Source organism: Sus scrofa, chromosome 8, assembly GCF_000003025.6.
Source record: "Sus scrofa isolate TJ Tabasco breed Duroc chromosome 8, Sscrofa11.1, whole genome shotgun sequence".
NCBI lineage: Eukaryota > Metazoa > Chordata > Mammalia > Artiodactyla > Suidae > Sus > Sus scrofa.
The window spans coordinates 32,591,155-32,616,102 of record NC_010450.4 but is presented as its reverse complement, the minus strand read 5'-3'; the positions used below and the strand labels follow the sequence as shown (position 1 = coordinate 32,616,102).

At 42.3% G+C, this 24,948-nt stretch overlaps 1 protein-coding gene across 1 annotated transcript in view; it reads right to left on the bottom strand.

Moving 5' to 3' along the window:
- Positions 1–24,948, bottom strand: part of LIMCH1 (LIM and calponin homology domains 1) — a 359,519-nt gene that overhangs the window by 176,451 nt on the left and 158,120 nt on the right. Inside the window, 1 exon segment of the mRNA XM_021101157.1 lies at positions 14,054–14,123. Coding sequence (XP_020956816.1) covers positions 14,054–14,123 — 70 coding nt within the window.

Below are 24,948 nucleotides of genomic sequence, written 5' to 3'. Positions count from 1 at the left end.
TTCAAACGCTATAAAGCACAGTGTTTACAACCAATTCATCATTTGTAAAAGTTTATTAGATTGATATGCCCACTGATGCACTGGTATCCTGCCATTTATGGACACCCATACATCCAATGGTGGGCTGACAGTTAATATTTATTAGTAACTTCTGTATTCCCTTGCCTATTTTGCAGTATCCTTGCCTTATGTTCTATTTTATGTTAATCTTCAATCACTCTAGTTTTTAAGTTAAATGTTTTATTTTGAAAGAGTTTTTAGATTTACAGAAAATGGCAAAGATAGTCCAGAGAATTCCAGTATCACTCATACTCTGTATTTTATATTACTAACCAGTGGAGAGTACCATTTATCACAGCTAATGAATAAACATTAGTATGCTTCATGTTCTATTTAGGTTTCATTAGTTCTCCCCTGATGTACTTTTTCCGCTCCAAGATCCACCCAGGATTCCATATTATAATCATCGTTTCTCTTAAGCTTCTTCTGGACTTTCCTTGTTTCTCAGACTTTCCTTGTTTCTGATGACTCTGACAGCTCTGAGAAGTACTGGTCCGGTACTCTGTACCTCAGTTTGGGTTTGTCTGATAGTTTTCTCATGATTAGCCTGGGGTTGTGGTGTAGGGATGAAGGCCACTCAAATAACTATTCCTATAACATTTTATCAATCATTCTTTTTTTATACATAGGGAAAATATTTCAATCCAATCAAAACCGAATAAAGTAAATTTTAGAAAAGATAAATTAGATCCCAAGCTAAGCACTCAGAATGACAGTACTTTATCTTGTGGAGAGAATGACAGACGGGGAAATTAACGTTTGCATCCACTTCGAGAGGAGCATAGACCTAGGATTCCAGCAGGAAGCTGGCTAATTACAAAAGAGGTGTCTAGCAAGTTAGTTTGAAGGGCTTGCCAAGACAAACTTCCTACAAAATAATCTCAGATGATGGCACATTTTAAGCGAAGTCGTTTCAACTTAGCATGATCTCACTCTGTCATACAACACTTTCAGATATTTGGTGAAGGTTTTTTTTTTCCTATGGTCAAACCATACAATCCCTACAAACCTGGGTTTGGAGTACATGCTAAAATTAGTTCTATAGAAATTCCTTCTTTAGGTAAGCTATGACCATTGAAAAAAAAATAAGTAAAACTTTGGCTGAAATATGTGTTTCCTGCCATTATTATTTTTTCTTCCGAATTCCTCATTGAAGGTCTGTTCCTCGGGAAAAATGTGAGGAACCGATGTAATGTCACAAACTCCGCTAAATGCTGTTCAATGAAAGATAAGGGAGAACAAGTGCTTTCTTTCTTCAAAGAATTTTTTCCCCTCCCCAGGGACAGGAAAGCGGGGGGGACCCAGAAAATAAAGTTTTACAGCACTGCTATATTTAACCTTCCACCTCTGCAGAGACATAAAATAATTATGGAAACATGCTTGGAAAAATAATGTGTGGTGCATAAAGAGGATATTAGAGTTCAGCTAGCAAGTCTAGGCATGTGAATAAGAGCTGAAGGACTTGCCTGGCGTACCCACTGTTAGAGCCGAATCGTGCCTCCCCCCGTCCACCAGCTTCCCAATCCATATGTTGAAGTCAGAACCTCAGGTAACTCAGATATGAGACTGTATTTGGAGACAGAGCCTTTCAAAAAGTGATGATGTTCAATGGGGTCCTTTAGAGGGGCTCCGAATCCAGTATGATTGGTGTCCTTGTAAGAAAAGGAGATCAGGCTACAAACACACAGAGGGAGGACCATGTGAAGATTCAGGGAGTAGATGGCCACCTGCAAGCCAAGGAGCGAGACCTCAGAGGAAACCAGCGCTGCCCCCACCTTGACCTTGACCCCAGACTTCCAGCCTCCAGAATTGTAGGAAAATTAATCTCTTGTCCTTTCAGGCACCCAATCTGTGATACTTTGCCATGGCAGCCCCTGCAAATGAAAATGCTTACCCAGTACGAAGAGTGAAGATTCAAGGGGTATAAGAGAGGCTAAAGGGTATGAGATGGGTTGGATACTAACCTCAATACATTGTCAATTATATGAAGATCTAAGTCACTATCTGTCCTGATTTTCGCATCTAAGTACAACTGCTATTGTCTCCTCCTGTGGTCTTGAACTCCTTTCATCATTCCCTCCCCCCTCCCCCTGTCCCCCTCCCCCTGTCTCCACCAAAGAAAGTCAAACACTCCAAGGATCAGACTATGACATGTAGGGGGAAAATCTTCAAAGTTTGTATTTATAAAAAAAGAAATAATTTGTCTTCATATATACTTAAGTCTAAGGATGTAACTTTAAAATAAGCAATTCATTAACCTCGTCCAATTGTTCATAACTTTTTCCATGTGTTCCAAACCAACATTTCCCAATTGTCTGCCAGACATCTGCACACGAATATCTTGAATATCTCTTAAAAGTAGCCAACGCTATACATCCAGAGGAGAGTTCATCTTTTTTCTTGGAATCCATCTCTCATCCCCTGCTCCCATGATTCCTATTAGTGGCATCACTATTTGCCAAGTTGCTCAAATCCAAAATGTAGATGTCATTTTCCTAAGATTATTTATCACATTTCATCAATTCCAAGAGGTACATTTTTTTTTACCACTAAAATAAAGATGCATCTTTCCATTGCTGGTATTTTAACACTGAGTCATAATTTAACCGATGGCTTTTAAAAACTTAATTATACTTTAAAACATGGTGTGTCTTATAATTGATGGCGTATTACTTTCAGTGAAAAACAAAGAACCATAAATCTTCTCTCCTCCTCTCCACTCTCACTGCATCTGCTAAGGTTTAGTAATAGACATTATCTCGCATTTGGACCACTTGTCTCCTGACTGACTTTTGCTGCTGGTCTCTTTCCATAATTTCCTTTCCTCAGGCCACCAGAGTTATCTAGAACATAAGATTCCTTTGTTTGCGGTGGCTCTTACTGCCTATAAAATGAATCCAAACACCTCCAGATGGCATTTCTGGTCTCAACCTACACTTCCCGCTCCACTTTCGCAGCATGGATTTCTCTCAGGAACGCTGGGCTCCAGCTGTAGCCACATACACATAACAGCCCCTCCAGACAAGACCCAGGTTCCTGTGGCTCAGAGCTTTTCTCACTCCATCCCAGGAAGCCAGCAGGTCCTTCCCCAACTCCAAGGTCTTCGCTCATGGTATATATTATATTTCATTAACATTGCACAGTACACCTTTATTAGACCTCATTTGTACACCTGTCTCCTAGAAAGGGGTTCCCTGAAAGGCAGGAAGTATGACTTGGGTCATAGTGGATTTTCACTTGGAAGGCAAGAGAGAGCATACCATCTCTTAAGTGTCTGTGTGCAGAAGAAAAGTGGAAACAGACCTCAGATGTCGTGCAAGGGAGGTGGTCCAAGGAAAATTTGTCTTATCTTTGAAGAACTCTAAGTGACACATTTTCAGGAGAAGAAGAAATCTATGCCCTGATTCCTCAGTATTATGATGATCTCTTCATTCATGGTGATAGCTTCTAAACATCTTCCAGTGACCCCTTCCTCTAGAAGGTCCTTGTGTAATCTCCTCCCTTGAGGGTAAGCCAGCCCTAGTAACTTGCTTTTGATTGACAGAATATGGCAGAAGGCAGGAAATGCCACTTCTGAGATTAGGTTATAAAGAACTGTGATGTCCAGCCCGTTCCCTCTCCCCCCTTTCTCTTGCTGGCTCTTCTTGCCTGTTCACTCTCATCCAGCGAGCTGCCACATTGTGAGCTGTTCTATGTGGACAGGCCCACACGCCAAAGAACTGAGGGTGGCCATGGCCAATGTCCTGCAAAAAACCGTTGTCCACATGCACCTGAGGGAGCTTAGAATCAGATCCCTTCCTAGTCAAGCCTGAAAATGACGCCAGCCAATACCTGGGTGGTAGCCTTATGAGAGATCCTGAAATAAGAACTCAACTAAGCCAAGCCCAGATTCTTGAGCCATGGGAACTCTGGGATAGTAAATGTTTTTTAAGCCCCTAAGTTTTGGGGTAAATTTGTTACACAGCAATGGATAACTAACACACTCACCAAATAAGAAAATCAGAAAATAGATACCAAACACAGAACGAGTGGAAAGGACAAAAAAACTCTTATAGAGTCTCCCCAAGTACTCAAAAAAAAAAAAAAAAAAAAGACAAAGATTCTGATTTGCATTTCTCTAATAATTAGTGATGCTGAGCATTTTTTCGTGTGCCTACTGGCCATCCATATGTCTTCTTTGGAGAAATGTCTATTTAGGTCTTCTGCTCGTTTTTGATTACATTGTTTGGTTTTTTGCTGTTGAGATGTATGAGCTGTTGGTATATTTTGGAGATGAGGAATATAAAATATGGCACAAATGATCCTATCTGCAAAACTGAAACAGATCTTGGTCATAGAAAGCAGACTTGTGGTTGCCAGAGGAGAGGGAAGGAAGCGGGAGGGACAGGGAGTTTGGGGTTGGTAGATGCAAACTACTACATTGAGGGCAGATAAGCAGTGAGGTCCTACTGTGCAGTGCAGGGAACTATATTCAATCTCTTGGGATAGACCATGATGGAAGATAATATAAGAAAAAGAATATATATATGTATAAACACACACACACATATATATGTGTATGTCACTATGCTGTACAGCAGAAATTGACTAAACACTATAAATCAACTATACTCTAATAAAAATATATTTTAAAATGGACAAAGGGACTAACTTACTGGTCTGATCGAGCACTCAGTAGACAACAAAAAGCCAGACTATCCCAGTGTTCCCTTTATCCTGGTCCAACTCAACATGGAGAATGGCTCTCACCATTGACACACTTCAATTTTTGTATTCACAATTGCCAAGTCTTTTGGTGTTGGTTGTACATTAACTACTGTCCCAGTTCCTAAGAGGGATATATGTAGTGGGAGATCCACCTAGAATGTTCCCTTTGCTTGGGGGAAAGCCTTAAACACCTTTCTGGGGTGTAAGGACTTTATTCCTATATGCAGTGGGCAGCTAAGTAAGGTCACCTGACCTGGGAAGGGACCTGAGACCATCTGCATTTATAGAAGCCACCTGTGGAGGCTGTGATACCTGGCAGCACCTGAGCCATTCTGGCTTGGGATACTCTGCACAAACTAAGCCCCCTGCTAGGTTCAAGCCTGCTATTCAACTCAACGTGGGATTGAGTGTTCCACAGACCTCGTGGTTTTTGTTGCTGTCTTCCCTGGTCTGTGCTCTTTTATGTTGAAACCCACTGAAAGGCTAACCACCATCCCTGCTTCAGCGTGGTTTTGGCACCAAACTCGAGGGCAGCAAATTGAGCACTCCTCCTGTGTGTGGTGTGGAAACACAACCCCAAGGGTCCCTCACTGTGCCAGGGAGGAGGACAAAGGAACGTGTGTCATCAAATTCAACTTTGGCCGAGACTCTTCACCAGGTCTATTCACTTCTCTCAGCGCAATGGACCTCCTTCACAGAGAACACAGGCCAATGCCACTTTCCACTGGGCCCCCAAAGGAGAGCAAGACCACCTCCAGAGACCCCCCCGGTTGAGCCGTGTAGCTGCCACAAGGAGAAGCATGTGGCAGGAAAAATACACTGGGTGGGTGTGTTGTCCAAGCCTCTCCTCCCCACTGCCTATGAAGGAGAATCCTGTGTCTTCCCGAGTCTGTTGCCAGGAAGCAGAATCTCGACGCTGGGGAGGCATTAAAAGGACCTAAGCCAGAGTGCCACTGTGGCTCAGCGGTAATGACCCCGACTAGAATCCATGAGGATGTGGGTTCGAGCCCTGCCCTAGCTCAGTGGGTTAAGGATCCGGCATTGCTATGAGCTGCGCTGTAGGTCGCAGACAAGGCTCGGATCTGGCATTGCTGTGGTTGTGGTGTAGGCTGGAAGCTGTAGCTCTGATGAGACCCCCTAGCCCGGGAACCTCCATATGCTGCAAGTGAGGTCCTAAAGAGAAGCCAAAAAAAAGAAGAAAAAGAAGACAAAGAAAAGAAAAAAAGAAAGGACCTAAGCCAAGCTGGAGTTGATTTGCACATGAAAAGGCTGAGGGTTGGTAGCTGCAGAGAAAGGGGTAAGAAGTGAGGGGGCAAAAGCTAGGACAGGGTGAGGCTGGACAATGTGGGGAGGGTGGGGTGGGGAAAGATTTGTGGGGGAGCTGGAACTATAGGGTGTGTGTGTGTGCATGTAGACAGAAAGACAGAGAAAAGGGGAGGGGGGCATTTTAGGAAATTTTACTGCATGTTACAAATTGAACCATGCTGGCTTTTTTTTTTTTTTTTTTTTTTTTTTTTTTTTTTTTTGGTCTTTTTGCCTTTACTAGGGCTGCACCAGCGGCACATGGAGGTTCCCAGGCTAGGGGTTGAATCGGAGCTGTTGCTGCCAGCCTACACCATAGCAACAGCAACATGGGATCTGAGCCACGTCTGCAACCTACACCACAGCTCACGGCAACGCTGGATCCTTAACCCACTGAGCAAGGCCAGGGATCGAACCCGCAACCTCATGGTTCCTAGTCAGATTCGCCTCCACTGAGCCACAGTGGGAACTCCCCACACTGACATTTTTGGGAATGTCCCTTATTAGGATCTGCTGTTGAACGGGTGCTTTGTTGACTATGATGCCTGAGGTGTGGCCACATGGAGCTTGCTTTTTAGGGCTGGCAGTAGAAATGTTACCTGTGTAGTGCCCTCTAAAAGCAGCCACTGCCTCAGTTTGGTTAAATTAATAGACTTAAAGGACAGGGATGAGAGGCTGTCTTCTAAAAACCCATGCGATCTCCTTAGAGGGTGGTGCCTCCAAACAGGTGTTCAGGAGTATTGAGGTTCCGTGTCTCCTCTGAGGCCTGAGGGAGATGGTGTAACACAGCAGAAAAGGCACAGGGTCTGGGGTTGGACAATTCGGGGTCCACATCTCCATCTTGCCTCCTATTTATTGGAAAGTTGGTCATTTACTTCTTGGCACCTTTGTCTCCTGAGATACAGTAAAGGCATAGCAATAATTAGACTGCAGGGCAGTTGTAACGACGGAGAAGGATAACCTAGCACTGCACCTGGGACCGGGTGGGCTTTAACAGATGACAGCTGTCATTATGGTAACTTCCACCTCTGGTCTCCCTCTGCCAGCTCTGCTCCCTCCTAGACGGAAACGATCATTTTAACTGGAAGAGAATCAGAGGCAGGGAACAGAACTCCGACCTGCTTTTTCCAGGGGGAACCTAGAAGATACCCTGTGGAAGGGCAGGTGAACAGTCTAGAATTTCCCAACACAGTTGTAAAATCTAAACCTAAAAGAGAAGACATTGGTGAGGATGCGCTGAGACAGACAAGAGCTGATCTCGAGTTAAGATTTGCAAAAAAAAAAACCAAAAAAACAAAAAAACAAAAACCCTTCTTGGCAGATAGACACCCCAAACACGTGGGACTCAAATTTATGGCATTGTCATCTTCCTAAAATGATGAAGTTTGAGTCCAGGCTTTCCACTCCTACTGCTCCATTTTCAGCAGCTTCATATGTCTACCTCTGTCCAAAACAGTATTTTTAATCTCCTCCTAATGTGGAAATCTCCACTGCCTTTTCATCATTTCTCCTGCCCTGACCTCCCTCAAAGGATGAAACGAAACATCAACTGTTCTGGTATCAGTTTCATAAAATAAAGCAGATCCCTTCTGAAAGCTTCCTTCCTAAAGTCCATAGAGTTTATAGGAATTTACATTTTTATCCACTTCAGAAAGCTCGGCTCTAAGCATATTTGAAATCTTATCTTTGATTAAAGAAAAAATGCATCTTTTTTCCTAAAGAATAAATTTTTGAGTGGATTAGAGTAACTAACTGGTAGGATAATTCTACCAGTTACATTCCTGCTAGATCCCACTGAATTTCACTTAGGGTCAAATTTCCAGCATTCATCAGGAGAACAGAGGTTCGGTGAAGTCAGCCCTTTCATGGAGCTTGGAAAGATATTTTGAAGGTATTGGCCAAAAGGAAGATTGAAAAAAGGAGATGCACTGAAAAAGTGAGTCTTTGCTTTTCCCCTCTTTCTCACAAGAGGTAAAATAATTATTATTTACATGTGTTCCATTGTCAACTGGGGATATTGGTGAGTAATACAACCAAGGAGAAAGGGGGCCTAGGTTTTGGATCCATCTCAGCTTTTACTATTTGTGTGAATTTCCCCTTGATGTGCCCCCATGTCCTCATCTGTAAAACAAATAGATCTGAGATGTGCTTCCAGCTGTAAAATTATTTATTTCTCAGATTGCTTTCATCCTCACGGATTCACCTGCAAGAGCAAGCAAATATTCCGCGACAGCTCTAGGAAGGTTCAACACCTAAGGGCAGAATCTTCAAATATCTATTTCCAATTATACTTCATGCACACACACACACACACACACACACACACACACACAATCACTGTCACAATTAAAATCCGGGTGAGAAAAAGGCTTAATCCCCAAATTCCTACTGCAAGCAAGAATTCCATACATTTGTGTCCCTTGCACAAAGTCAAATGTTTCTGAGATGAAATAGAATTTAATCTGATCTCTAGTGACCATGAAATTGAGTTTCAGGATGTGCCTTACTTATGCAACACTGTTGAACTGGCGGAATAAAGGGCAGCGTTTTAAAAAGTGGTTGGTATGCCAAGACCTAAATTTGGGGTCTTTCTCTCTGGCAACAGCTAACAGGATCACTAACACCTAAAAAAGAATGCAAGCATCTGCAGGCAGTCTCCACGCGGCTGCACATGTCAGCAGTCGTTACCGAAGAAACACAGACCCAGATCCAGGGTCTTTGCGTCCTTGCCAGGAAATGATTTTGAACTACTTTGTTTTAACACCTTCACCCCTGAATTCTTTGTAACCACAGCTCAACGCAGGGGCTAAAATACACCTATTCATGCCTTTGTAAATCTGCACGTGTTTATAATTTGGGATTGCTATGTGAAAACACACTTTTCTATTTATCTTCAAGTCAAGCAGCTGGGCCATCTTAATGGATTCTTCTCAACACCAGGCCATTAAGACACACAGGCATGAGTTCCAGGCACGGAAAACCCTCTGGCCACACTTCTTCGATCTCCGTGGTCCCTGATACTGAGGACTGCTTGATCACTAGACAGTCAGTGACCTGTCAACCTCCTGGTAAAGTACAAACCAACCTAGAGGTCTGTAGGAGCCCTTGAGGAATGCTGTCTGCTCTTTGCTGAATGTCACAAATACAGGTGGAAGAACTGTCATGTGAAAAATACACTCTCACCAAAGGCTGCATCTCTGTTCACCCGAGATGGTCTCAGCCATTTTAAATCTACTGTTGATTTGAGCTCCCCCTCCCTCCTCACGCTAATACAATACTGTACATCAAATGCACTTCAATAAAAATAATAACATTTTTTTTTTTTTGTCTTTTTAAGGTCGCACCCGCAGCATATGGAGGTTCCCAGGCTAGGGGTCTAATCCGAGCTATAGCCGCCTGCCTACAACACAGCCACAGCAATGCAGGATCCGAGCGGCATCTGCGACCTACACCACAGCTCACGGCAACACCAGATCCTTAACCCACTGAGCGAGGCCAGGGATTGAACTCACAACCTCATGGTTCCTAGTTGGACTCACTTCCGCTGTGCCACGCTGGGAATTCCAAAAATGCTAACATTTTTAAAGGAGAATGAATGTTTTATTCCCCAAAGCTTTATATGGTAAATTTTCAAGCCTATCAAAAAGTTGAAGAATAGCATCATGACAACTGTATACCCTTTATCTAGATCCATAATTTTACCACATTTCCTTCCTTCCTTTCTTCCTTTCTTCCTCCCTCCATCTCTCCTCTCCCCCTCCATCTCTCCATGGGTAGGTCTATAAAAATCATACATTCTATACACAGACTTCTTTTCACTCAACATTCACGGTGTGACACAGCGTGTCTAAGGGCTCCAGATTGAGTACATCTTAACCCCAAGAGTATCCCCTCCATCCGCAACTATCTTCAAGACAGACATCTTGTGAAAGAAATTGAACATAGAAGGCATATTATTAGCTGATAGTCAATCCATGCTCAACTCTCCCCAGTTGTCCAATAATGTCTATCAAGTAGTTGCTCTTTCTCAATCATGGATCACACATGGCATTTGGCTTTCATCTGCAACAGTTGTATGGGATGGGGAGGTGTCTTTAATGACACTTGACAGAGTTAAGGAATGCAGGCCAGCTGTTTTGGGAAATGACCCTCAATTTGGACTCTGTTTCCTTAGAAATTGGCTTTAGGCTAAATATTTTGGGACACCCTCCATCAAAGTGATGCTGTGACTTCTTAGTGCATCACTAGGACACCTTGAATCATTGCACCTATTTCAGGTTTTGGTAAGTTTGAGCATGGCCAATTAACGACTTAGAGCTATAATGCTTTAATGTGAATACTAAATCATTTACACACCTTGAATTTCAAGCTGTTAACAGATAGTTATTCAAAAATCTTACCCTCCACATCATATTTCAATGTAGCTATCTTTTCTGTTGCTAATATGTTAACTCATTTTCTCATAAACCAGGAGATGCTAACTGTATTCCAGAAGATCACATGGACATAAACACTAAGGGCTTCACAAAGCAGGTGATTCTGCATTGGGTCTTGATAAAGAAACCATATTTTGTCAAGAAGAGAGACGTATCATACTCACAAGAAGTGTCACGAGGAAAGGCTTCACATAGGAGAGTAAATAACATTTGAGGAAGTACAAATTGACTGTAATGATCCATACAAAACATGAAGAAGGACTTAGGAAACACAGGAAAGTAGACAGACTGGAGAAAGTTGCCAAATGCCTTGATAGTTCAACTAGCACAACTGCATGTATATGATGCCTTTACTGGCACTGGTGGGTGGGAGGGGTCATTTAAGTCTAATGTGAATACATTAAGTTCAAGGTGCTGGTAGGACATCTAGATGGAGCTGTTCAATAAACTGAAAAAAATGGCCTGGAGTTCAGGAGAAAAAACTCGGTGAGAAAGGATGACTTCAGTCAAAGCTATGAGGAGCTGAGGTCATGAAGACAGATCAGCACATGAGCACAAAAAGGAAGCAAATGATAGGTTTGAAGAGCGAATTCTGGAAGAACATGAACAGGATGGGGGCAGGGGAGAGAAAGGTGACAGTTCTGTTTCTCGCTGGGACCCTGATCAGTGCACTGGTTTTTGGAAATGTTGACATGAAGGTAAATGGAGGAGAGGAAAAAGAATTTGACCAGATTTGTACATTCAGGATGTATGGGTCATAATTAACTCAACATAGAGAAGTTTTTGGTTTGTTTGATTGTGCTTTTTTTTTTTTGGACTAAAGATAACTCCATTGTGTGTGTGTGTGTGTGTGTGTGTGTGTGTGTGTGTGTTTCCAATACCACCAAGCAATGAACTCAATCCTGGCACTGTTTACCTGGAGACAGTATCAGATTGCCTAAGTTAAGGGCTCAGTCCCATTAAAATTGTCCCCACTTCAGATGTCAATCTCAAGTTCGGATTGTCAGCCCTGCTTCTGACCAAGGAGCTATAAAATCAGAGGTTCCCAAGACCCTGCTCCTTGGGTTTGATTAATTTGCTAGAGTGGCTCACAGAACTCAGAGAAACAGTAACTTATGCTTCCTAGTTTATTATAAAGGCCACAGATGAACAGCCAGATGAAGCAGTACACAGGGCAAGATATGTGGAAAGGAGCTGAGTTTCCATGCTCTCCGGGTGCACTACTCTCCTGGGACCTCCATGTATTCACCAACTAAAACGCTCGCCAAACCCTGCCCTTTGAGGTTTTTAACGGAGGCTTCATTACACAGGTATGACTGGTTAAATCATTGGCCACTGGTGACTGATTCAACCTCCAGCCCATCTTCCCTCCCTGGAGGTCAGTGAGGTGGGACTGAACGTTCCAACCCTCTGATCACGAGGTTGGTTCCCCCAACAACCAGCCCCCATCCTTGCAGCTTTCCAAAAGTTACATCATTCAGGTGTGGCTGAAAGGAGCTTGCTCTAAGGAACAAGATACTCCTTCACTTTTACAGAACTGGAGCTATTTTAGGAACTGATGACAAAAGACCAAATATTACAACCCAAGATGCTCCCATCACTCCCATTGTTTAGGAAATTCCAAATGTTTCAGGTGCTCTATGCCCGAAACAAAGACCAAATATATGTTGCTTATCACAATATTACAATAACAAATTAGTAAAGAAAATATGTGATACAGGATGAGAGGGAGTGAGGAAGTATTAATTGAAAAGCGCAACAAAAAGGAAAAAAAGACGGCAAGGACAAAATGGAAAGGAAATTCAAATGAAAAAGGAAAGAGAAGGAAGAGAAGTCAGGATAAAAATGAGAAAAAAGCAACAGAGGTCCCTGGTTGTCTTGAATCAAATTGCCTTCCTGTTCCAAAGCTGAGGCAACAGGCAAAGAACAACATTTGATCTGCTATAAGAAGACAACATAAAGATCAATGCATGTATCCCAAATCTTTAATCTTTCTAGAATTATTTATGGTTCACATTTTAAAATGTTTCCAAAGCTCTTTTCTCAGCTTCTGGACTAAGAGCTGCTTGCTTCTCTTCACGTGGAGTTCACTGGAGCCTTCCCTGACTTCATGACACAGGTTTTGTTTCCATAACATTAAATCCCAGCCCTCCAGGGTCTGGAGATGCCACCAGCTTGGGACCAAACAGTTATCTGTCAGCATCATTAAAGCCACAGCCTTAACATTTGAAAGAGATGGATTTGATAAAACATTTAGAACTTGCTAATCTATGTACACATTAACATATATAATATATATATCGATTTTTAATAAAGTTATTCAAATCCATTCCTTTCCAATTTGACTGTCTATGTATTTAACTATCTATATTAACTTTCTTGGCTGCATGATTCTGACAAACGAAATCAGAAAGATTTCTAATGACTAATCACAAACACTACTGACCAGTATAGGAAATAAAATGTATCCACAGAAGTACAATTCTTACAATTAAAAAAAAACAACTCATTTCATATAACTTGCTGAAACCATGTACCTAATTACATGACCCCTACAGTTCTCAAACGTAATTTTTTGTTGTTACATTGAATTTCAACTAGTCATCTTGATATGACTAAGAAACTTTTTAACAACAAATCATTAAGGTCTACATAGGAGGCTGCCTAAATTCTTGACATTTTTCTAATTGTTTTCTGCAAGACTACAGGCTCAGAAGGCAGACACAATGGAAACAGTCAGTGAGTGATCCTCAGCTTTCTGTGCACACAAGTGTCTGTACACGTGTGTACATGGCATGGGGGGGGGGAGACGTGCATGAGCCCATGTTCCTTCCAGAACTAAGATTTGTATTTTAGATCTTCCACCTTTTCTTATTACCAAAAGGTAAATCAATTAAGTAATTAAAATTGGTTGCCAAGAATTATGAAACATATCAATGCATGGAAAAATCCCTGCATCTGACTACATGTGAACATTTGAGCTTTATTGGCTTTGGATGGGTAGGTTCAGAAAAGCCAGGGCTTTGCTTAAACAATCCTCCTGAGGACATCAGAATCACCTCCACACCCACTGCGTCTTTAGAAAGTTGGTCTACTTATGTGGTACGTAAATGCAAGTAGATTTTTAAGATTTAAAACAGCAATTTATCGTAAAACTGCTGCTTGTTAATCATGAAATTCTCTGTCTCTCTACCTCCTCCCCCCTTCATTCCAGAGAAACGCAGAGAAGAACTGAAATGAGAAAACCATAATTACAATCGCATTCCTCTCCTGGGGTCAACTTAATTATCAGCCTCTTATCCCCAAACAAATTTACCTAAGAACGAACGTCCTTATCACTCATGGGAAAATCCAAACAAAGATTAAGATGCCATTTAGGCATAACTGCAATCTTTCATTTTTAAGTGACCTCAGCTTAATGGCTTCAATGCATTCTCATTTGAGTGGAATCTATACTGCAGGAGCGAACAGTAATAAATGGCACTGTCATGACTCTTAGGTTACAGCAAAGGACTATTGGAAGATAAATCTCAATTCTGGATACTCACCAATCCTGCAATGGGGGTAGGCAATCTATTGATCTTTTTAACAAGTCCTGGCTTTATAGCATTCAGCAACCTGTCATGAAAAAGGCAGAATGTCAAGTGAGACATAAAGCAAGATGGATCAGACAAATCACCCTTATCCGGGGCTACAGCTAAATTGCTGAACAGGAAAAGCCGCGAATTGAAAGCATGGAGTCAACCTCAATCATCGATGAGCCTTTGCCCGTCCAAGGGAAGAGCCTTGCCAACATCAGGTTTGTCCGTGGCAGGTGGAGTTTTAGAATTTGGAAGTGTCGGGAATAAAGAAAGGATGGAGACTGGGAGGGGCTTTGGGGGAAAGGACAAGGATATGAGCTGGACCGAGGTTGGGAGGGAATTGTCTAGGATTGGAGCCAGTTATTATTACACAGCAGGGCTTGTTCCCGGCTCTCCTGGCTGAGGCAGGGGGCTCTCCGGGGACGCACCAAGTCCAGAGACCAATATCTATCTTCGCAAATAATTTGCCAAGACTAATTCTACCTCCAGAGCTTCTTGCTCTTGGAGGAGAGTGGCTTGTTAAATGTGGGGAGCTTCATTTAAGAAAGGGAAAAATATGTTTAGCAAGAGGTTAACCAATCATATCCTGAAGATTTTAAACAAGGCCGACCACAATTCCCTAGGTATAAAAGATATGAGAGCCTTTTGGGGAAAAGGCTGAAATCACGTAAATACGGTAATCCAGGCAAGGGAAGGCAAAAGAAACAACTATAAGTGTTTGTCCTCAGGAAATATCAGTTCAGAGTGAAAAGAAGTAAAGAAGGCAACTTGCAGGAGTTCCTGTGTGGCTCAGTGGGTTAAGGATCTGGCATTGTAACTTCTGCAGCTCAGGTGGCTGCTGTGGCGAGGACCTGATCCCTGGCCAGGGAACTTTGGCAGGCTGTGGACATGCCCACCGCCAGGCAAAAAAAAAAAAAAAAAAAAAAAAAAAGAAGGTAATTTAAAAAACTAAAATAGGGTTGGCATCAGGGTGATGTGGTAGAATGTAGAATTTGCCCACTAGGTTATTCATAAAGGAATTATTGAAGGTACAGGGTTGAAGTACAGAAGCTCTTAGTCTTACATTCAGAAACTAGAGGAGACGTAGTAAGGTGATTTATCTCAGGACACAGGGCAAAGAGAAACTTGGGGCAGGGTTTAGGATAATTGAGGGGTCAGCAAACTATGAACCATGGGCCAAATTTGGCATAATACCTACTTTTCTAAACAAGTTTTCCGGGAGCACAGCCCTGTCCATTCATTTATGTATTGTTTACAACTGCTTCTGTGCTATGACAGCAGAGCTGAGTTATTACAACACAGAGCCTACAGCTCACAAAGCATCTGATGTTTACTATTCGACCCTTTGTGCAAAAAGTTTGCCAACCTCTGTTAGAATTCATGCAGCCCAAGAACATAGTACATGCTAAAGAACTTACGCTTCATAGATTTCTACAAGCCAGTAACAAAAGATTTTTTGAAATGGTTCAATAATTGGTCTTGAATTCAGCCTGTATTTGTCTTGGGCATGACTATGTATTGATACATTGAGAAATGTCCCTACGATGGTTACGACAGACAGGATATTATGGTTTTACACTAAAAACTGCCTGTTGTTGGTAACTTTCAGGCCAATTCCAAGTGCTGCCACCAAGAGGTAACACCCGGAGTAGACACAAGTGCCTTTCTGCAGACCGAGAGTCAAAATGGCACTCCTCTCATTAATCTACTTAATTTTTTGCCACGCCCACAGCATGCAGAAGTTCCTAGGCCAGGGATCCATCCTGAGCCATGGCAGTGATGCCAGGTCCCCAACTCACGGAGCCACCAGGGAACTCTGAATCCACTTAACTTTAACCATGAATTTAATCTTTAAAAAGCACTTTTTCATGTGCTTATTTTGGAATTATTGGTTTTTCAAGTTAGAAGACGGCTTGTTTACTCTTCTCACTTTACAGTTTAGAAAACTGAAGCCTGAAACAACTGGGGCCTAACCATGATCAGCTGATTAGTAGTACAGGCAGGCCCAGGACCAGAGCTCTCTGGATCAGCACACTCCCTTGGGTAGGCCTGACATCCCAGAGCTTGTGACTTAAAAGAAACAGACAGATGTGATGTCTCCAAAGCAGATTTTACATGTAGTATAAAATTCTTAAAATACATTACTTTTCTCATGAGTTCTTAACAGTGTCATTTTATTTTATTATTATTTTTTTGGCCACATCCATGGCATGTGGAAGTTCCCCAGCCAGGGCTTAAACCCACACCACAGCAGCGACCCAAGCCACTGCAGTGATAATACAGGATCCTTAACCTGCTGTGCCACAAGGGAACTCCCTTAATAGTCTCATCTTAAACTGGAGTTTTATTTCTCTATTTATGTCTTTTTTTTTTTTTTTTTTCAGGGTCGCATCCATGGCATATGGAAGTTCCCAGGCTAGGGGTCGAACTGGAGCTACAGCTGCTGGTCTACACCACAGCCACAGCAGTGCCAGATCCTTAACCCATTGAGTGGGGCCAGGGATCGAACCTGCATCCTCATGAATACTAGTCGGATTCTTAACCTGCTGAGCCACAGTGGGAACTCCTAAACTGGAGTTTTAAATAATATTCCCACAGTTGTTGGGAAAGATCATTAAGTGGACTGTCGGCGAACCCAAGCCGGCCCCGGGCAGTCAGAGGCTCCTCGCCCCCTCCCCTGGCCTTGGAATGTATGGTCTGCCCACCATCCCCACAGCGGGAGCCACTGTCAGACACTCAGCCTTGAGATAGTACTGGGTTATTGAGACCATCTGGACTGAACATGTGACTGAACCCAGTTAAAGCGTCTGTATAAACTTTTAAGATCCCGGCGAGATGTGCTCGTCTTCTGGCCGCCCAAGACAAGCATCACGTCTAAGTTCCCTTGCTTGTGAACCCTGCCACCTACAAATCTGGAGCTATCTGCCTCTTTCTTCAGGCTCCCCTCGCCTTCCGTGTCTGGGGACCAGGTTTGAATTTCACCCTGGGAAATCTCCAGGTGGCCAACCAACAACAGTGTTGACATTTCAAAAGGAACCAAAAGGATATCCAGGAAAATGTAAGTCTCCATGGCACCCAGGTCCCATAGAGCCCCAGACTCCTCCCTGAAGGTGACCTTAAACACTTTCCAAAGAAAATGTGTAAAGATAGTTACAATTGAAAAAATAAAATAAAATATAGGTGTATGCACTGCCCCACACCTTATTTTTCCACTTAGCAATGTATCTTGGAGGTTGAAGAATTTACCTTGGAGAGTGTGTCTTATCAGTAAGTGTGGACCAGTGTCCTTTTTAATACCTGCGGACAGACTCATGTGGGGGGAGGTGGGGGGGGAGGTGAGAATAAAGAGCTTTGACATCCTACTGACGGAACCCAAAGTCCAGCTTGGTCACTCACAGAGGAGATGCCTTTCAACAGGTCCATTAACAGTAGTTTCCTCAATTGTAATAGAGAAACAATGGTAGCAATTGCATAGGGGTCAATGGGGCTTGAATGTGACAAAACACGTGAACCACTAACACAGCCTAGTGCATAGGAAGTTCTCTGTAAATGGTTCCCTACACGGTGTGTATTTTTTGGGGTTTGTTTTGTCTTTTTGCCATTTCTTGGGCCGCTCCCGCAGCATATGGAGGTTCCCAGGCTAGGGATCTAATCAGAGCTGTAGCCGCTGGCCTACGCCAGAGCCACAGCAGCACGGGATCCAAGCCACATATGCGACCTACATCACAGCTCACAGCAATGCCGGATCCTTAACCCACTGAGCAAGACCAGGGATCGAACTCAAAACCTCATGGTTCACTAGTCAGATTCATTAACCACTGAGCCACGAGGGGAACTCCATTGTGTGTATTTATTTATACTAATTCAATTCACAGCATTCTGAATCAACTGCTTTCTCTAACATTTCTAGATTTTTCTAATAAAATAAAATGCCATTATATAATGTCCTGAGCTTTGCTTCTAATTAGCCAACGTACAAAAAAAATAACAAATACCCTAACAAAAAATTCATAAATTAAAAATCCTTTTGAAGAGGACCCGATATGTCTTCTACATCTAAGAATTATACTATTTTTTAGTAATGATGGATCCACCAACTCCTCTTTTATACATGTTGAGATGTTTAAACAGTCTTAGAGACTTCACTATAACCATCCTTTGTCGAAACATACTTATATGGCAGAAACCTTTCCTGGCAAAAGAAGTCATTAAAAAAGTTATAATGATAGACTTTAATTAAAAGAGTAACCAAAAAACCCCACTACTATAAAAATATTTAATACTTGAGTAAAAAATAAAAATAAAAAGCCATAGTGCTCTTAAATATTTGGGATATTTTCAAGACCAAGGCAACTGTATTTTTTTTTCATGTAAACATTGCCCCGTTCCATACACAGTTTACAGTACACAACAATAAAAGATAACACTGAATTCACATCACAGAAATGCCCACCACCTGCTTATCTTGTATTTTGCCTTAAACTGAGGACTTTTTTTGTATATATATATTAGAATCAGATGAGAAATTCAACAATACAGGTCTGAGTAAGAGTCAAGGATATTTATTTATGCACTTGCAGTTTTGTTAAAAATCATGGTTACCCTCCTATATATTAAAACATAAATATTTTCAATAAATATTTTTTCGGCCACATGCTTGGCATGTGGAAGTGCCCGGGCCAGGGATCGAACCTGCGCCACAGCAGTAGCCCAAGCCCCAGTACTGGCAATGCTGGATTTTAAACCACTAGGCCACCAGGGAACTCCAATAAACACTTATTGATGACATGCTTTAAAGTGATGATGATGACATATTTATGAGCCTCCTGAGATGCATCGTTCTCCAATTGCCTGGTCCTACAGAAACAGGTCATGTAGTCACTCCACCATCTTTTTTTTTTTTTTTTTTTGTCTTTTTGCTATTTCTTTGGGCCGCTCCCGCGGCATATGGAGGTTCCCAGGCTAGGGGTCTAATCGGAGCTGTAGCCACTGGCCTACGCCAGAGCCACAGCAACACAGGATCCGAGCCGCGTCTGCAACCTACACCACAGCTCACGGCAACGCCGGATCGTTAACCCACTGAGCAAGGCCCGGGATTGAATTGGAAACCTCATGGTTCCTAGTCGGATTCGTTAACCACTGCGCCACGACGGGAACTCCACTCCACCATCTTTATAGTGAAAAGACTGAGCCCCCAAAAGTTGCGACATACATAGCTACTCCACAGCCCAGCTGGGAAAGCCTTCATATGTTGGTCCAGTCATTTTAAACTGCAGCTTGAAGCTTTGGAAAGCACACCTTCAGAATATATCATCAAAGCACAATGAAAATAACAACAACAGAAATACCTCAAAAAACACTGAAAACAAACAAAAAGCAAAAACCCAAATAAACACCACCTAGATGCAATGGGATAATATCAACACCAGGTGAAAATAAAAGGAAAAGGGAAGCAGGTGTCTGCTGAAGATGGTCAAAGGCAAGACACATGGGGTCTGAGTTCTGTCCACGGACAACACAAAACATCCTCAGGAGGAACCCCAGAGAAAAGGAGGTGGTCATTCACCTGCTGGAGGCTCCCCACTCAGCAGAACCCCACACCAGTTTCCCACCTGTGGTCCCCCAAACCGGTAGCTAAGAGGAGAGCAGTCCGCCCTCTCAGGCTGGTAACAGATTATCTTTGCACTCATTTATTGTATTTTATTTTTTCTGTCTTTTGTCTTTCTAGGGCCACACCCACTGCATATGGAGGTTCCCAGGCTAGGGGTCTAATCGGAGTGACAGCTCCCAGCCTACACCACAGCTGCAGCCACGCCAGATCCGAGCCACGTCTGCAACCCACACTGCAGCTCACAGCAATGCCAGATCCTCAACCCACTGAGTGAAGCCAGAGATTGAACCCACAACCTCGTGGTTCCCAGTTGGATTCGTTTCCACTGTGCCATGATGGGAACTCCGGCACTCATTTATTTATTTATTTATTTATTTTTCTTTTTTGGCCACCCCATGACATAGCATTCCCAGGCCAGGGATCAGATCCAAGCCACAGTTGCAATGTACAGCAACGCTGGATCCTTTAAGTCACTTCGTTGTGGGGGGAGGAATGGGGTCAAGGATTGAACCTGCATCCCAGTGCTGCAGAGACGCTGCCAACCTCATTGTGCCACAGCAGGAACTCCTCTTTCCACTCATTTAAAGACAATTCTAGGAATACACTGGTGGCCCTGGTGGCTGTGGCTCATGTCACTGCTATGGCGTGGGTTCAATCCCTGGCCCAGGAACTTCCACCTGCTGCAGGCATGGCAAAAAAAATTAAAACATTTTTTAAATAGACATTTCTAAGATACTGGCATAATTTTACACAACAAAAATTTAAACATCGGTACTATTCCATATCTTGTGCATAAGATACACCCACAACTACAAACAAAAATAAAGATCATTTTAAAATTGGCGACATGAGGGAGTTCTTGCTGTGGTGCAGTGGGTTAAGTAAGAATCTGACTGCAGAGGCTCAGATGGCTGCGGAGGTGCAGATTCAATCCCATTGCAGCTCAATCCCTGGCTCGGGAACTTCCATGTGCCATGGGTGCAGCCATAATATATCTATATATATAGATATATAGGTATATATCTATATATATATACACAAGATATGAGAGCTAATCAGAATGAACTAATATCCAGATGCTTATTTATCCAGCAAATATTTATCAAGCTCCTGCTGTATGCTGCACATGGCTCTTGGCCCAGGGAAGGCAGTAGCGGATGAGCCAAAAAAGGACCTGCCCTTTAGAACATATCTTCTTAGTACAAGTAAGTGTCTGGGGCAGTGGGAGGAACAGAGAACAAACAAGTAAATCAATGAGAGGAAAATTTCCTTTAGCCTAAGCACTGGGAAGACAAGCCAAGCAACCCATGCAGGTGGTACTTAAATCAGGTGATCAGAAGGCAGCTCGAGGGAGGTAACATCTGGGGAAAAAAATAGGATGACACCAAAGTACTGGCCAAAGACTAAAGACTAAAAACAAGAGTCCCAGACAGACAGGACAGCAAGAAGAAAGGCCTGGAGGCAGGAGTGGGCTTAGTGTATTCAAGGGTCAGGGTGGCTAGGCGGAGTGGGTGGAAAGAGGAAATATATAACACGACAGCCAAGGCAAAAGCCACATCCAGGCCCAGGTGAGGTGCCTGGATTTTCCTCCAAGTACATCGTAGTTAGAAGTGAATCCGATTTTGAAGATGAAGACGGAAGTGTTCTGATCTACCATTTTATTTTATTTATTTATTTTTGGCCATGCCCATGGCATGCAGAAGTTCCTGGGCCAGGGATCGTACCCGCACCACAGCAGTGACAATGCTGGATCCTTAACCGCGAGGTCACCAGGGAACTAACTCCCTGATCCATAATTTTAAAACATCACCCTATGCAAGTAGTATTCATACAAATTATGACTATATGTATAGCGAAAAATTTTGTTCACTGGAAATCATGGGTATCTGATGAATAAAACATCACAAATAACTTATAATACTCAGCAGGGTTATAATGAGAAAAGGGCTGTGAATTTGGTATAAGGAGACTATGTTTTAATAGGTAAAACACATATTAGCTATGGGCTTCTGGGAAGTTACTTGATCACAGTCTCAGTTTCCCCTTTAATAAAATAGGGATTTTGAAAACCTGACCTTCCATCCAAGACCATGGTGAGAGGGCAGCGTGACAATGTGTGGCGCTAGCTTTGGGTAAATGGAAACTTGCATGTTCACACTTATTAGTATACTGAGCATGTCCCCTTTTGCTAAGTAAATGCAAGTTATTTCAGTTTCAACTTTTCCATTAGCCAGCTGCCAAACCCTAAAATAGGTTTTCCTTATTTTCCGTTTCTGGCCACCTTTGGATAAAAAACCTCACATAAATGAATCAAGCCAACAGATGTGTATAGCTGGCCTCATGTACATCCGGTGAGGAATGACTGAAACCAGGAAGAAAAGTTTTGCTCTTGGATCATCCTCAATTATGAAAAAAGTGAATGACATTGAAGGTAAGCAAAAATGCATGTGCTTCTTATATGATAGAAATGAAATGGTGTCTACTAACTTCCCACATTCTAAATGGAAAACACACCGTGACCTATTTCCAGTAAGGCTGTTTTGTGTGTTCCTTCACGGACTCAACAAATACTTTTCGGGGGCGCATGATGTCCTGGCCTGAGGCTGGGCTTGGGGGACACAAAGGAGAACGGGGCAGACCCCAGGTCCCTCCCTCATGGGGCATGCTCACTAAGAGAAATTTAAACCCTTTGGGAAGGCCAGAACTGTGCACATGCATTGTGCATGGTCATGCTACCTAATGCATGGTCATCTTGAGTTTCTGAGAAGGTGAATCAAAGACATATTCTGCACGCATTCTGTGGAAGCCAGTTCCTAAAAGATCAAAGATTAGATTCCTTAAAGAAACAATTGTTGAGATCTCCAGGAACGAAACTGATGTTCTGATCCCACCATAGGCTGTATTTTATAACTCTCTGCAACACTTAATACCTAGCTTATGGTAGCCTTTCAACATTGATTGTAAAACAGATATAAAATACAAACCGAAGAAATCTGTGTCTATTGCAATTTTTTTGGCCTCACCCAAGGCATTCGGAAGTTCCCGGGCTAGGGATTAAACCCAAGCAGCAGCAGTGACCTGAGCCACGACAGTGACAATACTGGATCTTTAACCACTAGGCCACCAATGAACTCCTGTGTTGCAATTTTTCTTTCTTTCTTTCTTTTTTTTTTTTTTGCTTTTTTAGGGCTACACCCTCGGCATATAGAAGTTCTCAGGCTAGAGGTTGAATCGGAGCTATAGCTGCCAGCCTACACCACAGACACAGCAACGCCAGATCCAAGCCACATCTGTGAGCTATACGACAGCTCATGGCAACACTGGATCCTTAACCCACTGGGCAAGACCAAGGATTGAACCTGCCACCTTATGGATCCTAGTCTGGTTCATTAACCACTGTATCACAAAGGGAACTCCTCTACTGCTATTTTTTAAAAACTCAAATCCCTATTCTGGGACAGAGAGGTTCTGTTTCATACTAACTCTTCCAACAGCTGATGTAATAGCTCTTCAAGGGGCACAATACTGTGGACTGCTACAAAAGACACATTATAAGACCATCTAAACTTTAGGAAGTACGCCAATGGGCAGTTTATTTTTTTATTGGACTGTAATAAACATTAAAGGTAAAATTTTTAAAGGATTGTAAAATTCAGCTTACTCTATGTCAGTCAACTCAGAAATGCAAGTCCAGCAATTATCCTCGAGTTTGGGGGAAAGCAGAGAAGCGATCTAGACCTTCAACACAGGGTTTGGAAGTTCATGCTTAATCTCATGAGAAATCACTTTATTCTTTGCAACAAGAGATTACATCATCAGCTCATTGAGCTTGGTTTGTGCAGCTGCAACGGGCAACTATGATCACAAAATTACCTACTTTGTGTCCCTTTTAATTTGGCTCAATTGTGTTTTTCTACATGGTTTCCTTGATCACTTTCTGATTCAACGCTGTACCCTGGACGAAGGAGTGGGCACTTTCATATAATTTAACATGGCAACCGTTTTTGAACCTAAGCATGAGATCAGTTTAACCTTGATGATAAACCTGTTACAGATGTCATTTTTAGAGATATCTTCTCAGAGTTGCCTTGGCAAAAGCAGGAAAGTTAATACACCTTCTGAGGTCAAAAAAAAAAAAAAAAAAAAAAAAAAAAAAACCCGACTCATATGGGGCAAAGTGAAACCTAAACCACAGGGGAACTCCCGTTTCACATGAACAAAATAGTGCTGGAATGTAAATTTCCATCATTAATATCTACCAAATGTTGGTGAGGTGTTATGCATTATCAAGACTGTGTGAAGTACACGTCTACTTAAGCCACTTGCCTTGAACTTCCCTAAAGAAAAGATCACAAGAGCTTTAGACGGTCTTTGCAGACTTGAAATGCCAAGAAATTGGGTATAACTGTGAATTGCAGGGCCCAGCAGTGCTGTGACGATCTTAATACAGGTCCTGAGGCAGAGTCTGCTCATCAATTCATCTCCTTCCCCCCCCCCGGACACATAGCTAGGCTCCATCTCTCAGCCTCCTCTGTAGTTTTTCGTAGCAAAGTAACAGCGTTCTGGCCAAGGGAGTGTGGGTGGAGCCATATAGGTCACACCAGGCCTGCCCCCAAAACCTCTCCCAAGCAATACAGAGAAATCACTTACATAAGGAATTTAAGAAAAGAAAATGATACAAATGAACTTATTTATAAAACAGAAATAGACTCACAGACATAGAAAACAAACTTATTGTTCCAAAGAGGAGGGGATGGATACATTAAGTGTTTGAGATTAACACACACACACACACACACATATATAAAATAAACAAGGACTACTATATATAGTACAGGGAAATATATGCAACATTTTATAATAACCTATAAAGGAAAAGAATCTAAAAAATCATATATATATATATGAATCACTTTGCTTTGCTATACACCTGAAACTAACACAACAATGTAAATCAACTATACTTCAATTTTTAAAAAAGTAATGAAATAATCTATAAACATGGAAGAGAACCTCTAGCAATTATCTGCATATCCTGAATATCTTGGAGTCCTTTTGACTCATTTTCAATTTCTCTCATACCCCAATCTTTGCATGGCCATTCTTGCTGTCTAGAACTTATGGAATTTTTGGATTAGAAGAAGTAGAAAAATCAACTAAAAATCTAGGAAAAGAAACTGTCACCAGGCATGTATCTGAGGTCACAGCTCCTAAGTGGTAGAGTTAGGATTACAAACTCCGGTTTCTTTCC